This window comes from Saccostrea cucullata, unplaced genomic scaffold (genome assembly GCF_032062105.1).
Source record: "Saccostrea cucullata isolate Sc308-1 unplaced genomic scaffold, CSIRO_AGI_Scuc_v1 ctg7960, whole genome shotgun sequence".
NCBI lineage: Eukaryota > Metazoa > Mollusca > Bivalvia > Ostreida > Ostreidae > Saccostrea > Saccostrea cuccullata.
In genome coordinates this window covers 39,950-58,372 of record NW_026936377.1, presented here as the reverse complement: position 1 = coordinate 58,372, position 18,423 = coordinate 39,950, and the positions used below count along the sequence as shown (strand labels likewise).

Below are 18,423 nucleotides of genomic sequence, written 5' to 3'. Positions count from 1 at the left end.
CAAATAAACATTTACAATTTTGATTTTAGCGGAGGAACATTTGAAAAGGAATGAAATCATTCAGAGTGGGTTAGGAGATTTAATGAATAAAAAAACTTTTTCTATTTGCCCTTTTTGTCAAAATTACAATTTTACAGAGTAAAGAAAAAAATCAACATTAATAAATATTTTATACCATCTTTAAAATGACGTTTCGTGGTCCTTCCAACTCAGGGAAAATTATTGGGTCCGTATTTATAGGTGAGAAAAAAATTCCTAAAATTTTAAACATATTCGTTGACGGAAGAAAAAAAAACATGTAATGGGATGTAAAAAAAAATGAGTCGGGCCATTTCTAGGACTTGAATAGATCGGGAGAGAGGGCAACCAAATATTTTATAACAAATTGTCTTATAAGGCTAGTACATGTTCCATCACATACTTAGTAATGCAAAATTTTTGAATCTTTGGCACTATTTTGAAAAACAAACAAAGGATTTTTTTTTTTGGGGGGGGGTTAGCCTCTCATTTTTTTTGCGTGATAGACATAGCTTATGCAATGGACTTTTCTTTGCAAACATTGTGCTTGCTTCTAAATTTCAAACAAACAACTCAATATATTTTATCAAGCTTCGTATGTTCTATGAGCAAGAGCTAACAATGTTGTCAACATAATGAGACATGATGCGTTTTTATGTCCAAACATTACTCCATACAATGTGTGGTTCGTTGCAAACAATCTAGCTATTTATGTGAGGTGCCTGAAGGAAATCCTATAACTGCCTAATTTTTCTTTCTAACTGCTAAACAAAATAGACACATGTACCAACTTTTCGAATGTAAGACGTGTAATTACAATTTGTTTTTCATGCACCGCATATTGTTTAACATTTTCAAATTAAATGCTAAGCATCCTCCTTGCAGTGCCCCATTTGAAGATAACTTCTATCGCCACAGGAAAAAGACCCACCGTAATCACATATGTTTAGGACATGTTTTATCTTTTTTCTTGAATTTTAAAGAAACCAACAAATCATCAAGACTTGTTCCATGAAAAATTAAATACAATCATGGTAATAAACGCATCTATCCACAGCAGATATATTCACATGCCAACCACGTGCTCAGTGGAATGATATTATCGAGGAAACTCGAGCTGTAAACAGAACAGTTTTTCCCGATTTGCTGGGGTGGGGTTAAAATCGCTTTTTTTTTTCATTAATCAGACGATGCAATGCAACAAATAAAAGTAGTAAGTAATATAACCTAATGATTATTACTTAGTTATTTCTTGTCTTGATGTTATTATGATCGCATTTATTTTAAAATCAATGCTATTCGAACTCTGTGTGACAGAGGAATGGCGGACGAAATAAACACATGGCCTCAGGAAGACACCCATATGAAAAATCAAATTTTCAAGAATTATGGATAATGACAAGAAAAAAGCGAAACAAATGGTTGTAGCCATATTATCAATGAATCAAACTAACACTATATTCAATGCATTTTTCATCTCGTGAATGCTGTAGCTGCGCAGTTCTAACATGATTAATTTCCTCCTAATTAAAACAAAATAAACTTAATTATTAACTGATTTTGGTCTCTAACAGTAGGTAATTAGTGCATTAGCACTTTGAGTAACTTTGGGCTAGTTTAGTAGAGTATTAAGCGCATTCTTGGTATTTCTTATTTTACACCAGACTAGATCCAATATGGCTTGTACATCCCCCTTAAGGAGAAGGACATTGTCTGGGTAAAGTGGAAGGGATGTCCTGTGTGGCCAGCTGTTGTAAGTACAATGATATAAATCAACACAACACTAGTCTTCATATTTTGATATTTCTATTGTTTCTCAACTCTGACTGTGACACATAAATATTTCACTGGGCAAACAGGAGGGCATTTTAACTCACCTAAGACGAAGGCTCAAGTGAGCTTTTCTGATCAAAATTTGACCGTCGTCTGTCGTCGTCTTTGGTGTCGTTGTTGTCTTCATAAACTTTTCATATTTTCATCTTGCCCCATGGGGATCCGGGTTAGAATAGGTCCTCAGTTGTAAAAGGCGACTAAATGGGCGGTCCTTCGGATGAGACTGTATAAACCGAGGCCCTGTGTCACAGCAGGTGCCAAAGATCCCTTCCTGCTCAAAGGCCGTAATTGCTGAGCATAGGCCTAAATTTGCAGCCCTTCGCCGGCAATGGTGATGTCTCCATATCAGTGAAATATTCTGGAGAGGGACGTTAAACAGTATACAATCAATCAATCAATCAATCAATCATATTTTCATCTTCTTCTCAAGAACCACTGGACCGGTTTCAACTGAACTTGCTACAAAGTATCCTTAGGTGAAGGGGATTCAAGTTTGTTCAAATGAAGGGCCATGCCCTCTTCCAAGGGGAGATAATTTTGAAGTGGTGAAAAATTAATGGCATTTTTTGAAAATCTTCTTTTCAAGAATCACTGGGTCAGGAAAGATGAAACTCATGTTGAATCATCTTAGGATAGTGTACATTCAAATTTGTACAGATCATGACCCCCGGGGGTATGATTGGGCCACAATGGCCGTTCAGAGTTTTTACATAGGAATATATAGGAAAATCTTTTAAAATCTTCTTCTCAAGAACCATTGGGACAGAAAGATGAAACTCATGTTGAATCATCCTCAGATAGTGTACATTCAAGTATGTTGAAATCATGACCCCCGGGGGTAGATTGGGGTCACAATGGCAGATCAAGGTTTAACTTAGGAATATATAGGGAAATCTTTAAAATTAATTTTCTTCTCAAGTACTGCAAAGGCATGATAAGTGATATTCTTATGGAAGCATCCTCAGATATTGTAGATTCTAGTTTGTTCAAAACATAACCCCCAGGGATTGGGAGGGGCCACAATGGGGGATCCAAGTTTTAAGGGGTGTTAAGAAAGTTCGTTCCAGGATGAAATATTTTCAAAAATTTCATAGTAGTGCTTAACTAAAGAGATGGATTTTCAAGTCTGACAAAATCATGAGTGTGCTTCATATGAATAGCAATTCATTTCTAGCAGGAAAATAAAGGATTTTTTTTCCTGTATGAAAAAGTATATAACACCTTTGAGGCACCCAAATGATAGAAATGCTGGTTATTTTGAGCAAAAATAAAGGATATTTTACTTTTGTTTCTTCATAGCTTATATTGCATCAGACAAGCTGATAAGCGGAGGTATAAGAACGATAGATTACTTTTCAAAAGAATAGGTTTGTCATTTTGAAATTTTTCATAGATTTGATAATTTTTGCATAGTAGTTGAAAGGATGTTCTGACCTCCGTGCTTAATATATGTCACAAATATGTGTCATCCCTATTTTTTTCTGAACAGATATCATCTGTTTTAATACCTACCCTCCCCTTATTGATTCAACAAATGACAGTTAAAACCTTATCAATAGCAGGAATGGACACTGTAAACATAAAATATCACAAATTGTAAATATCTTCTCATCGTATTTCTTTTTGAAAATAAAAGAAAAATGTGGAACGAACTTTCTTAACACCCTTTACATTAAAATATATTTTAAAAAATCATTTTTCTAAAGAATAGCAAAGCATGATGAGTGATATTTATATGGAAGCATCCTTAGGTAGTGTTAAAGATCTTTATTCAAATCATAACCCTCAAGGGTTAGGAAGGGTCTCAATGGTGGATCAAAATTTTACATAGGAAAACTAGAGGTACTGTGAGCAATGAGCTCACTAAATGATACCCCCGCCTCCCATATGAATATAATGGCAGTGTCCATGTTTTGCTCTGGAAAATCCAAAATATATGTCAGATCAAAAAGTTAATAGGAGGTGCACAATGGCAATATATGTAATAAAGATTCTCTGAAAGTTTCATGAAATTTCATTCAGTGGTATGAGAGGAATTGCGAATAAGAGATGGGTACCCCAAAGCGTAACAGACGGATGGACGGACGGACGGACGTACAGACGGACAGAAATACTGATTACTATATACCCTCCCAATTTTTAAGCGGGGGTATAATAAAGGGAAAAATCTCAATAACAGAAAAGCTATGTCAAGTCATATTGACATCTAAGCATCCTCATGTATTGAAGATTTAAATTTGTTCAAATCATGAGTACCCTTTGGGGTAGGGAGGAAATGATGGGGAGTCAAATTCAAATTATTACAAAGTAATATACAAACAAAATGTTTAAAAAATCTATAAAAATCTTTTTATCAAAAACTTTTTCAAGCAGTAATTCTGATCTAATCATTTGTGCGTCTTTCCTAGATGATGTGCTCAGGTGAGCGATGTGGCCCCTGGGCCTCTTGTTACAATTGGGAACGAGGCCTAAATTAGGCCCTACATGGGGTAGTGGAAAATTACTGGATACTGAAATTTATTTGCCGCACAATTAGCGTCAGAACTGTAGCTCTCTGCTTGAGAAAATTCGGACAGATAAAGCAGAGAGCTACAGATCCAAGCATTGTAAAAACCTTCGATTTATGCCGACGATTTTTTGTAGCTACTTTAGGTATTTATTTTGTGTAGTTTACATACCTTCCCCTGCTTTGAAAATAATTTTAAATGGTATTTAAAAATTAATCATACTTTCAACTGCAGTTCCTGATCATTTACGTACCTTCGATTCTTACAAATGGCTGTTTATGGTTTACGGATATCGAAATGGAACTCTTTTAAACCGACAATACAAAACTATATATACAGGACTGTTTCGGACCCATAGAATGTAAACAAAGTATCAAATATAAGAGTTAAATATATGAATTACAAGAAAACATTGATATAACCATCAATTGTCGCCGGGAAATATATTAAGTAAACAATGAAAATGAGTCTTGATCATCAAACCGCTTCGATATGTGTGAAAAGGAATGCGTCTAATTGATGGAGACGATAGTCGCGAATATTTTGAAAACTTGTAGTCGGATAAAAATCAATCAAAAACGATACCATTTTAAACTTGATCAATTCCTCAAGTAAATGTTGGCTGCATAAAATATAAATTGAATTTATACACACGCATCACCTATATTTAAAAATGTATTATTTTTCAATATTAGAATATAAAACACGAACTGTGCAGAGTACGTTTTTATCCGAGAAGTAAAATTCGTTGTTCTAAAAAAGGGGACCTGTCGTTTTTTCGATAGTAAATGATGAGCAACTTTAGATATTAAATATGAAAAACGTATATATTTTTACAGATTCACTTTATGGAAGTAAATATATTATGTATCTCGTAATTTATAAACGCAAAGAACATTCTGATTAACAATCTTTTCAATGTTTAGAAAACCTTAAATTCTAAATAACTACTCCCACCCCAATCCCCATACACCAACACTTAAACTTATATGTATAGAGCAGCCCGGTCCTCCGGGCTGCAATAATAGTATACCATTCTAAAGGCCAGTGAAAGTTTAAACTACATGAAATAAATACCCAAAGTAGTGACAAATAATCGTCAGCACAATAAATAAGCTCTCGCTCCTTGAGAATTTTTTTTTAGCTCTCTGAGCCAAAGGCTCAAAGAGCTAATGCGCTATGGCCATTTGTGCGGTGCGCGTGAACTTTTTAGAATATGGGCCATAACACAAGAACCCTTTGGCCAATCAGTGTCAAATTTGACACATGGTATCCTTGGCCCAAGGGCTACCATTTGTACTAACATAAGGGTTGGGACCCTTAAACAAGGGGAGATAATCAGGAAAACAAAACCAAAAGTACTGGTTGCTAAAAAATCTTCTTCTGCAGAACTACCAGGCAGATTTTCACCAAGCTTATATACAAGGATCAGGATATGTTGAAGATAAAAAATTGTTCAAGGCATGACCCTGGGGCAAAGGGCGTGGTCTCAAGGTCACTTAAAAGTTGACCTAAATTTACAAATAATAAAAACGTTTATATTTTGCTTACTATTGGACTTTTACGAGGAGCGCTGACTTTTACAGTTGACGGCTTACTTTTACACTAGAAAAATGTACGGAAGCTCTTTTACGACATAAATATCTAGCTCAACGTTTAATTAAACGAAAATAACGGGTTATTTTAATGCACAAAGAAGTTGTCCTTGAGGAAAATGACATCCACCCTACACTTAAATCCCGGCCTTCACATGTAAGTGCCCCTAACACACCATACGTATGACCACTAGAAAGGTTTTTTTTGTACTATCAATTCTGTACCTCCGTACATGATACAAGTTTAAATGTCCAAGTAAACCGTCAACTGTAGAAGTCAGTGCTTCTCGTAAAAGTCCATTAGGACTAGGATCATCAAATCTTGTAAGTTGATGCATCTTAGAACTTCACATCATGTTAACTCAAAAGTAGGTCACGGTGACTTACTTTTTAAATTTTTTGGGCATTTGTTTTCAAATTGATTTGAAGGCATATTTTGGACACTTTAAGGCCTATGGTCATCAAACTTTGTCAGTTGATGCATCTTGGGTCCTTGAACAATGTCAACTTAAAAGTAGGTCAGCGTGACCTACTTTTTGAGCTTAATGACTTATTCTTTTTAAAACATTTAATCCAATTATTTCAGACACTGAGAGGTTTAGAATCATCAAATCTTGTAAGTTGATGCATCTCAGAACCTTCAATCATATTTATGAAAAAGTAGGTCACTGTGACCTACTTTTTAGCTCACCTCAACGAAGTTGGGGGAGCTTATGTAATACCCTCGGCGTCGGTGTCGGCGTCCCAGGTTAAGGTTAAGTTTCTTGGAGCAGTTTTCTTTTTAAGTACTTCTATGTCCTATATTGATTAGACATGCATGGAAGATGGTTCTAGTGTGTTTCACAGTCAAAGTTTCAGATGCTGCAATTTCAGCAAAGGAATGACCAGGTTAATGGTTTTGGAGCAGGTTAACATTTTTGGTGCAGTTTTTGGTGTAGATTTCATTTCCAAGAAACTATAAGACCTATGTTGACCAAACTTGCATGGATGATACATCTAAGGATGCATACTACCAGGCTTGCTTCGGATGCTGAATCTGACCTACATTTTCCGATTGAGTGAACAGGTTAAAGTATTTGGTGCAGGTTTCATTTCCAAGTAACTATAAGCCCTATGTTGACCGAACTTGCATGGATGATACATCTAAGGATGGATACTACCAGGCTTGCTTCGGATGCTGATTCTGACCTACATTTTCCGGTTGAGTGAACAGGTTAAAGTTTTTAGTGCAGGTTTCATTTGCAAGTAACTATAAGCCCTATGTTGACCGAACTTGCATGGATGATACATCTAAGGATGGATACTACCGGGCTTGCTTCGGATGCTGAATCTGACCTACATTTTCCGGTTGAGTGAACAGGTTCAAGTTTTTAGTGCAGGTTTCATTTGCAAGTAACTATAAGCCCTATGTTGACCAAACTTGCATGGATGATACATCTAAGGATGGATACTACCGGGCTTGCTTCGGATGCTGATTCTGACCTACATTTTCCGGTTGAGTGAACAGGTTAAAGTTTTTAGTGCAGGTTTCATTTGCAAGTAACTATAAGCCCTATGTTGACCGAACTTGCATGGATGATACATCTAAGGATGGATACTACCGGGCTTGCTTCGGATGCTGAATCTGACCTACATTTTCCGGTTGAGTGAACAGGTTCAAGTTTTTAGTGCAGGTTTCATTTGCAAGTAACTATAAGCCCTATGTTGACCAAACTTGCATGGATGATACATCTAAGGATGGATACTACCGGGCTTGCTTCGGATGCTGAATCTGACCTACATTTTTCAGTTGAGTGAACAGGTTAAAGTTTTTGGTGCAGGTTTCATTTGCAAGTAACTATAAGCTCTATGTTGACCGAACTTGCATGGATGATACATCTAAGGATGGATACTACCGGGCCTGCTTCGGATGCTGAATCTGACCTACATTTTCCGGTTGAGTGAACAGGTTCAAGTTTTTAGTGCAGGTTTCATTTGCAAGTAACTATAAGCCCTATGTTGACCAAACTTGCATGGATGATACATCTAAGGATGGATACTACCGGGCTTGCTTCGGATGCTGAATCTGACCTACATTTTTCAGTTGAGTGAACAGGTTAAAGTTTTTGGTGCAGGTTTCATTTGCAAGTAACTATAAGCCCTATGTTGACCAAACTTGCATGGATGATACATCTAAGGATGGATACTACCAGGCTTGCTTCGGATGCTGAATCTGACCTACATTTTCAGGTTGAGTGAACAGGTTCAAGTTTTTGGTGCAGGTTTCATTTGCAAGTAACTATAAACCCTATGTTGACCAAACTTGCATGGATGATACATCTAAGGATGCATACTATACCGGGCTTGCTTCAGATGCTGAATCTGACCTACATTTTTCGGTTGAGTGAACAGGTTAAAGTTTTTGGTGCAGGTTTCATTTGCAAGTAACTTTAAGCCTTATGTTGACCAACCTTGCATGGATGATACATCTAAGGATGGATACTACCAGGCTTGCTTCGGATGCTGAATCTGACCTACATTTTCCAGTTGAGTGAACAGGTTAAAGTTTTTGGTGCAGGTTTCATTTGCAAGTAACTATAAGTCTTATGTTGACCAAACTTGCATAGATGATACATCTAAGGATGTACACTACCGGGCTTGCTTCGGATGCTGAATCTGACCTACTTTTTGTGGATGAGAGAAAATGTTAGTTTTTGATGCATGTTTCATTTCCAATTTACTATGAGCCCTATAATGAGCAAACTTGCATGGACAATACATCTTAGGATGCACACTAATGGACACCTTCGGATGCTGAATTTGACATACATTTTTCAGATAATAGACCAGATAAAAGTTATGGTTGCAGGTCTGTTACCAAAAAACTATAAGGTTTATATAACATTGTATAAACCAAACTTGCACAAATGTTGCATCAAGAGATGAAAACTCTCAAATTTGCTTCAGATGCTGGATTTTGATTATATTTTCATGAAGAAGAACTAGTTTAAATTTTTTATGCAGGTCTATTTCAAAGTATCAGATCAAAATTTCTTAAATATTTTCATTTTTGAAATGTACACTTAGGTTTTCGGAGAGTGACGACCAAAAAGTAGGTCACGGTTATGGCTTTGTTTAAATATCTACAGTACTTATTGGCTTAGAATCATCAAATTTCATCAGTTGATGCATCTTGGGTTTTCGGAGAATGATGTCCAAAAGGTAGGTCACAGTGACCTTATTTTGACATTTTATGGCTATATTTAAGTATTTACGGTACTAACTGGTTTAAGATCATCAATCTCTGTATGTTGATGCATCTTGGATTTTTAGAGAATGTCGACCAAAAAGTAGGTCATGGTGACCTACTTTTAAATATCTCAGGTACCTATTGGCTTATTATCATCAAACTTTGTCTCTTGATGTATCTTGGGTTTCGAAAATCTTCTACAAAAAATTAGGTCGCAGTGACCAACTTTTGACATTATATGGCTATGTTTAAGTATCTTGAGTACTTATTGGCTTAGAATAATCAAACTTTGTCAGTAGATGCATTTTGGGTTTTCCAAGAATTTAGACAAAAAAGTAGGTCATGGTGACCTACTTTTGGCATTTTATGGCTATATTGAAGTATATATCAGGTACATATTGACTCATCTTCGCTAGCCAAGGGTTTCTGATACGCTACTCTCCTCATGAACCCTTGGCATACGGTGAAGTCAAAAGACGGGATTGTTTTCAGCACCTGACCTCGAATCTATCAGGTACGCACAGATTGCGCCATCGACAGAAATAAAGACTCGTGTTAAAAAAAAAAAGATTAAATCAAAGTTTTTTCAAGAATAATTTAGAAGCAATAATTGAGTAATGTTTATTTATTATTTATAGTACAAATCGGAAGCTTCAATATAGATTCTTAATCACATATTTAGAAGATATTGGATGACACCATAGCTATTTATAGAATTGCATGTTATCTTACGGATCATTGTTAACTTGCGTTTTTCAATTCCGAGATTAAAGAGTCAAGAAGTATCCCGAATGCAAATATCGTCATTTACAAAAAAAAATTGATGATTGGTCGACAGGTGTGTACTGAAATCCAATCAGAACTCTGCAAAAAATTCCCGATTTTTATGAACACCGTAGGCCAAGGGTTTATGAGGAGAGTAGCGTATCAGAAACCCTTGGCTAGCGAAGATGATATTGACTTAGAATCATCAAACTTTGTCCGTTGATGCATCTTGAGTTTTCGGGGATCACAAACCAAAAATTACATCACCTTGACCTACTTTTCACATTTTATGGCTATATTTTCATATCTCGAGTACTGGTTGACTTAGAATTGTTAAACTTTGTCAGTTGGGGTATCTTTGGTTTTCGGTGAATGTTGACCAAAAAGTAGGTCATGGTGACCTACTTTTGAATATTTCAGGTACTTATTGGCTTAGAATCATCAAACTTTGTCAGTTGATGTATCTTGGGTTTTCAAAGAATGTAGACAAAAAAGTAGGTCACGGTGATCTACTTTTAAATATCTCAAATACTCATTGGCTTAGAATCTTCAATCTTTGTCTAATAATGCATCTTGAGTCCTAAAAAAATTTAATCTTAAAGTAGGTCACTGTGATCTTCTTATGGTTTTTTATAGCTTTGTTATTAAAAATATTTTCAGTCCTAATTGGCTAAGAATCATCAAACTTTGTCAGTTGATGCAACTTGGGTCTTAGGATACTTAGGGTGAGAGGCTTTAAATAGAAGTGATAGTTTGTACAAATTATCAGAAGAGCGATTCAAGGCCCTTGGGCCTCTTGTTATTTGATGCATGTAAATAAATTGATAGATTAATTTTATTTGGAATTATAAATTCACAATGTTCGATCTCTGTTAACAGGTCAGAAGACTGGGTAAGAAGAAGAAGAGAATCGTTAAGGTGTCCCTCACCCTCATTGCGCCTCACAGCTCTATCCCTAAAAGGTAACTTCATGACTGAAGAGTTCTCACTAAGGAAGATAGGTAATTCATTGATAATTAGTTTCTTAATAATTTCATAGATTGCATGATTCAGAATAATATGCTTCAATATGCAGGTTGACCCTGAATTACAATCCAAGAACAGTAATTCCTTATAACACTCAGGATTCAGATCTCTTCACGGTTTGTACATTATGCTTTTCTCAAGAACTGCATGTACTCTATGTTGTTGAAAAATATAAATAAATTAATGCTTTGCAGTGCTTTCATAACTGATTATCTTTCAAGATTTTTAAAAGTAATTTTTTAAAAATACACGGTGCTCTTTTAGTGAATTATACATGTACTTGATTTCCAGAAAGTGTCAAAATGATACTGATATACATTTCGTATAATTTTTTTTTTGTTTTAAACAGAGGAAAAAGGAAACGGTTTAGAGGGTGAGGGTTTGGAAAGGTTCACTAAGGCTGTAGACACAGTTCACAACTACATGACCAAGAAGATATTGGGAACTTTGAGGAAAGAGGACACAGAATTCATGGAGAGTCTACAAGGTAGTCATTCAGTCTATTCCACATTTTAGATAATGAATGATTACATTGATCCTAGAAAGCACATATGTTGTGTATACCGGTAGTCACAAAATGCAGCCATCATCTTGAATTTTATATCTAATTTTATTTTTCAGGTGAAAACATTTTGCCTCATGAAACTGCATGACTTATAAATATTTTTGATTTTTTTTTCAGAGGAGGAAGAGGTTTGTGAGAATTCCCCGCCCCCATCACCTGTCCCCCACACTGTGTCTCCCCCGGCCTCACCGATGTCCAGTGTCGACAGTGGAGACAGTCTTATATTTCTAGGCTCAGAGGAACCGGATCCAGAAATCACTAAAATGTGTCTTCTTCAGTACATGTAATCATGTTAGGACAAAATGATTATTAAGTAGATGGTAAAAAAATGAGTAGGTTTTCCTCTTGGGTATATTTGCTTGTTTCCTTTTGTTCTGAATACTCTTACATACATGTATTCAATAATCGCAGTGATTCTTAGATGCATAACTTATAAAGTATCCATTTCAGATATGAGAAGATTAAAGAGAGAAATGAGAGTCTTGTGAAGTTTTTAAAATCCAGTGAAGTAAAGGTAAGTAGATTGTTTTAAAGGTTAAATTGATTACATGTATCAATGTTAGTGATGTAGAACTCAGTAAAGATTGTAGTGAATCAAACCCACAATGCCATCATTTATTTACTTATATCCTAAGTGTTTAAGTCTGCTGGATATCTTAATTTATAGGTGTTAATGTGTTTTAATTCTTAATAGTATGAAAGTAAGGTGTAAATCTTGCAGGAACACTAGTATTTCATTAAAGAGTTCACGTGTAGCATTTTGAAAAGTTGTAAAAAATATCTGTTTTATATCTTAAGTATTTTGTAGCAATATCTGCTAGATATCTAAAGAAAGTTTTCGTTAGACATAATTAGGGAGTTATTGATGTTATTTTTGTAGCAGTATCTGTGAGATATCTTTAGAGAGTACTACTTTGATGTTATTTTTTTGTAGCAATATCTGCTAGATATCCTCAGGGAGAAGAAGAAGAGTGAGAAACATACCACCTACAGATACGGCCTATCTAAAGCGAGGGACGGCCTTAAGAACCCGGGGTTTGGACCAATCGCTGACGAGGACCAGGTGGGTTCAATGATACTGTAGGTTTATTAATTTAAGGTGGTATCAAAGTTTTAGGTTTTGGCACTAAATCCATTTTTGTTCTCATGTAAATTCATGGACAGCTTCCTTTTCCCATTTAGTCTGTAGTCAAATCCATACTGAGTTGATAACCTACTTTTAATTTTGTCATGAAAACTTTATAATTTAGAGATTTACTAGATATAATAAACTCATAGTGTATAGAATTTTGGAAATTGTGAAGCAATAATAACAGCTTTTCTTCATTCATGATTTTAGAAAACATTTTCTTAATGCTTCCATGTTGAGCAAAATATGATATACATATACTTTACACAAATGTACGAGGGGCGTTCAATAAATAATGTCATTAGCTCCATGACATACAACAAAGAAATCATATGATATTAAGCTTGACGTTTTCTAATTATTAAATCTTTAATGAAATGATAACAGTTTATGTGACCACTTTTCATCGCATAATTTCATTGTGGGAAGCTGAAAAACAAGGGCTACTCGAGACACTGCGTTAAAATGGTCAAGAATTAGTAAGTTAGAGTAAAATTGAACGCGTCATTAAAGCAGCTGTAAAACTTGTTAATTTCCCAAAAATATATTAACTGAAATATGTGGAATTTACAGCAACTTATGTCTGTTTCATACACACATGAACAGGTGGATTTCAATTAACAAAAATTATGTAATGGTCATCAAAAATGGGAACCCTCCTTTTCAACAAGGATATACAACAACCATTATATATTAGCGATAATTCAACAAATTATCACAGATTATGTTTTATTGACTTTAAGTTACATAGCAAATTTGATAGACATCATATCGGGGGTAGTTCACACTGTTTTAAAGAAACACTTGATTGTAAAAAAGTTTAATACTCAAATGTCACCCTATATTTATATATGAGTGAAATCGAGAGCATGTAGAATATCTAAACAATTATTTTTTAAAAATCAAAAATTGTTCTTATCCATTTCTGAAATTCAAACAGATCATGAAACTTGAATCCATTTTGCATTAAACCCTCAAAACAAAATTAGAATAAGATGAACTTGACAATACTGCAAAGGCCTAAGAAAACAAAAATTTGCAAGAACACAAAAACAGTTTTATATGCTATTTTCTTAAATATTAGCGGTCTTGTCGTTCAAATACATATATAGGGAGGCAGTTCAATTTCTGGAGGAGTCTAGTAAGCAAAATATTTGCCAAAAAATTGAAAGGTTTATGAGAGGAAGGAAACAGAATGAGGAATTCACTACATTAATTTTTTTTCCTGACAGCGTCCAAACCCACAGGCCATGAAGAGTAAAGGAGTTTTGGGGTAAACAGAAAGTTAATGTTTTGTCAAATCAACAATATTCGCCAGATCTTTCGATCCTTGACTTGTTTCATTTCCCAAACTTAGGAAAACACCTTTCAGAAAGAAAAAACAAGCACAGCAAATCATGGGATCTGCCATTTTCCAGTATACGAAGGGTCATACTCAAAACTGTGTTCTAAAAACAATTAAAAATTGAATAAAAAGGTTACGGACATGTGTTTTAATTAAAAGAGAATATTTAAGTGAAATCATTAAGATTAAATCATTAAAAAGCGATTTTTGTTTCTTTTTGACCACCGAGGACATTATTTATTGAACGCCCCTCGTATTTATCCATATCTTGTTTTCTTTTCAGCATGAAGACATTTTGAACACCATGTTGGCCTGGTACAAACAGGAGACAAAGGTTGCTAGTGATGAGTTCCCTGACTGGAACTACGTCCTGGATGTTTGGATCCCAGAGGTGAGATTTATATCTAATATAACTTTGTATTGTCAATAAGGGATTCAAACTATTGTATTATTGATGTACTTAAGAAGTTTATGTTGCATAAATATTAGTATGTGTAAGTCTTTCCACTAAAACTTAAATCATAATGGAATTTTCAATGGGGAAAAAGACAAGTATATATTTACACACTCATATATACATGTAGAACTTGGTGTAAAGAGAGTTATTAAGCTCAAAGTCAACAAAAGAAATACAGCACAATCTGAATTGCTTTTAAAATTAGCTTCATTGTTTTTTTTTTAAATAAGAACAGGTGAAAATGACTTGAATAATTGCAGGCCATAGTGTATGCCTTAATAAAGTTGAAGAAGTACACTCGTAAGAAGGCATGGCAGCGGTTTGAGAAAGGTGTGTACATAACAAAGAAAGAAAGGGCCGAGGTCCACAAGTCGATACTGGAGAGTGCTAAAAGAATATCACCCGAGGACGTACAGAGATACGAGGAGAATCTTAAGTACAGGATGAACGTCATCTGTCAACGGAGCGGACTTCACAATATCATATTATGATTGCCATCTAAAGGACAGGATGAACGTCATCTGTCAATGGAGTGGACTTCACAATATCATCTTATGATTACGATTTACAGGACAGGATGAATGTGATCTGTGAAAGGAGTGGACTTCAGAATATCTTATTATAATAATGAGAGAATGAAGCAGTGAAGGATCTTATGGAAAACCTCATCAATCACCATTACGGAAACCGAAATGTATGAAATTGTGATCGTGATTGTGATTGAAAAAGCTTGTCATCTAATGTTGACTAGAGTACATGATATGCAGGTGCTCATCAAGTATCAGCTCAGGGGATTCCTAATGACCACTTTATGATGATTACCGTACGGTATACAAGGGCATGAGTTGTTCAACAACACACCACCAAGGTGGGCTCTGTAACATCAGGCATTGATAATTTGGGGCATACTGTCTGTGAAGATGCATAAAGACTGAATTCTTAATTGAATCGTCAATAAGTGGAAGCTAAAGGACCATTTATGATTAAAATGAAACCTAGTCTACCTTACATGTACCACCGGAGATAGCAAAATAATGTATTCCCATCTCATTACCTTAATGCAAGCCTGTAGTATCATGAATATTTTAACCATTATAATTACATGTGATTGTTATGCCCCCCTTGGAAGAAGGGAGGGCATATTGCTTTGCTGCTGTCTGTCGGTCTGTCGGTCCACTTAGTTTCCGTTCATTTTCTTCGCAACCGTTGCACATACTGAAATGAAGTTTGGTATACAGATCACATGAATATCTAAGTCAAGTTCTGTTTTGGGTACGAACGCTCCATTTTTGACAGAGTTATGCCCCTTGGACTTAGAAAAATTTCAATTATTTGCAGTTTCCGTTCATTTTCTTTGCAACTGTTGCACATACTGAAATGAAATTTAATATACATTTTTATCATAAGAATATCTAGACCAAGTTCTGTTTTGAGTATGATCGAGTCATTTTTGACAGAATTATGCCCCTTGGACTTTTTTACAAAATTCCAATTATTTGCAGTTTCCATTCATTTTCTTTTCACCCGTTGCACATACTGAGATGAAATTTAATATACAGATTTATCAGATGAATATTTAGGTCAAGTTCTGTTTTGGATACGATCACACCATTTTTGACAGAGTTATGCCCCTTGGACTTACAAAAAAATTCCAGTTATGATCCGTGGTGACCATAATGATTGATATGATATTTCTAATATAAATGCACAAATTCAAACACAGATATTGGCCATTACCTTGTGGTAAAATATCAAAGCAAGTAATCTAGGGTTTCTAGTCTGACACTTCATCTTTATGATACATGATTATGTACCTCATCAAAAATCAGAATTAGAGATGTCCCGTTGTCTAATGGAAAATAGGTGTTCCGTATGATTCCCTGAGTCCACGGTCACTGAAACATTGGTCAAACTGTATGGACAATGGAGAGCTCAACATCAACACAGACAGCAAACAGCTCACTATCATTGATGACGGGAAAAGGTGAAACAGAAAATTAACACTTTATATTTCCATTCCAGGAAGTAGTCTCTTATGCCCTGAAAAAAAAATTCCTGTTAAAATTAACTTAAAATTCTTTATCTATTTACAAAATATGTAAAATGCCCGAAAAACTGTGACCAAAATAAAAAAAATTGATAGGAAATTATGAACTGTGAAATGTACATACGTTACGTCACGTAAGCAAAGTGCTAAAAACCAAAACACGTTCAACTTGATGACGACAAGTTTGTCAACGATTTTTTGTACCATTTGATGCACTAGTCTTATACACATTTTTTCAGTATTTATGGACGATATGCATTTCATGCAGTCTTTTAAGGTTTCGTCAAAGTTCAACATGTCCAACAATTTATTTTAACAATAGCCCCAAAACTATATGAGGTATAAAGTTAAAACTTTTACAGTTAATAAATTTTTCATTGATTAACAGATAGAAAGTATCACTTGATAAAAAAAATACTTGGAAAAAATATTAATTAAGAAAAATTCTTAAAAATGCATATATTTTTAAAAAAATACACCTAATTAATTCAACGCTCTTAGTGAAAACCATTATTGTAGAAACAAAATATGTTTGTCAATGAAGGGCAAGTTGGACCTGGATAGCCTCTGAAAAGTTGTTTTCCCTGTTTATTTTGTCCAAATGTTAAGACTTGAAAGTGAAAGTACATTGCAAATGGCGAATTCTATATGGGCCTTGTCTTTATACATGTCATGCTTTCAATATAAGCCTTTCAGAGACCATTCACGTCCAACTTGCCCTTCAATGATAAACATATATTATTTCTGCAATGATGGATTTCACAAAAAAGACAGAATTAAGCAGATGCATTTTTCTTTAAATATGCACATTTTCTGATACAATTTTTCTCAAAAAATATCTTTTCAAAAATATTTGTTATCAAGTGATACTTTCTATCCATTAATTAATGATATATTTATAAACTGTAAAGGTTTTGACCCTATACCACACATAGGTTTTGAGCTATTGATAATATAATTTTTTTGACATGTTGACCTTTGACGAAACCCTTAACAGTTGACGGAATTTCCATGGGGTCTGTCTTTTTACGCACGTTGCTTAAGTTAAGACAGAGGCAAGTACGGGTTGCTGTGCAGTCTCTCGTAAATATTCCCCCTTAGAACGTCTAACCTGTCGTCAGAGAGAGCCTTGAATGGGTTCTAATCAACCCTGAATATGACGTTGACGCGTAAAAGAGCCACGACAAGATTGGGTTATTCACACTGCCATCTGTTTAGTAGCCACCATACTACCAAACAACACTGGAGATGTGAATAGAAGAGGCTTTTATAATCATTACATTACCCATAAAACTAAAGGAAACCGAATGCCCGATTTTATAGTTCGTCATTTATACGTTGTTGTTCTTCTCACTGGTGCATGCGCGCCGTTTGCCTTCTTTGGTATATAGCCAAATGATATCAAGACTTTCTTGCAAAAAGAACAAATGTTTTGTTAGAGCAGAAAATAAATTTGTATATCTGAGGCCATTTAGCATGCAGATTTTTTTTCTTCAGATAATCACGTATAGATATAGGGATCCATCATTAGATGTCGTAACTAAAACATAAAACCTCAACATTAATAGCATATTTATTTTTTGGGTTTAAGGGCATCGTACATTTTTTTTCATACCAGTAAGCACTGTTTTCCTGTGGCAAGTCGGCAGAAAGATATGCAGATAACACATCAGACCAAAAACTCTTTTTAAATCTTTTTAAAGGAGAGGAGTCTAAAAAACAAGATGTGTTTCTGAAACACTGATGCCCCCGTACAAGTACGACAGTTTTTGGAGTTAGTTGAAGTTTCTCAATTGCAAGTCTAACTCCAAGGTCAAGAGATCAAAAATGCTATCTAAACTATCAATAAATAAAAATTTGAAATATGGAAGCCTAATTTTTAACATTTTAAAGGCTATTACAAAGAT

At 34.9% G+C, this 18,423-nt stretch overlaps 1 protein-coding gene across 1 annotated transcript in view; it reads left to right on the top strand.

Annotated features, from left to right (window-relative positions):
* Nucleotides 1-1,718: 1,718 nt before the first annotated feature.
* Nucleotides 1,719-18,423, top strand: part of LOC134245413 (uncharacterized) — a 41,987-nt gene continuing 25,282 nt past the window's right edge. The window contains exons 1-6 of the mRNA XM_062727702.1: nt 1,719-1,771; nt 10,827-10,909; nt 11,023-11,089; nt 11,325-11,463; nt 11,656-11,803; nt 11,989-12,052. Of these exons, the coding sequence (XP_062583686.1) occupies nt 11,397-11,463; nt 11,656-11,803; nt 11,989-12,052 (279 nt within the window). The 5' untranslated portion in view covers nt 1,719-1,771; nt 10,827-10,909; nt 11,023-11,089; nt 11,325-11,396. The remainder of the gene's footprint in view (nt 1,772-10,826; nt 10,910-11,022; nt 11,090-11,324; nt 11,464-11,655; nt 11,804-11,988; nt 12,053-18,423) is intronic.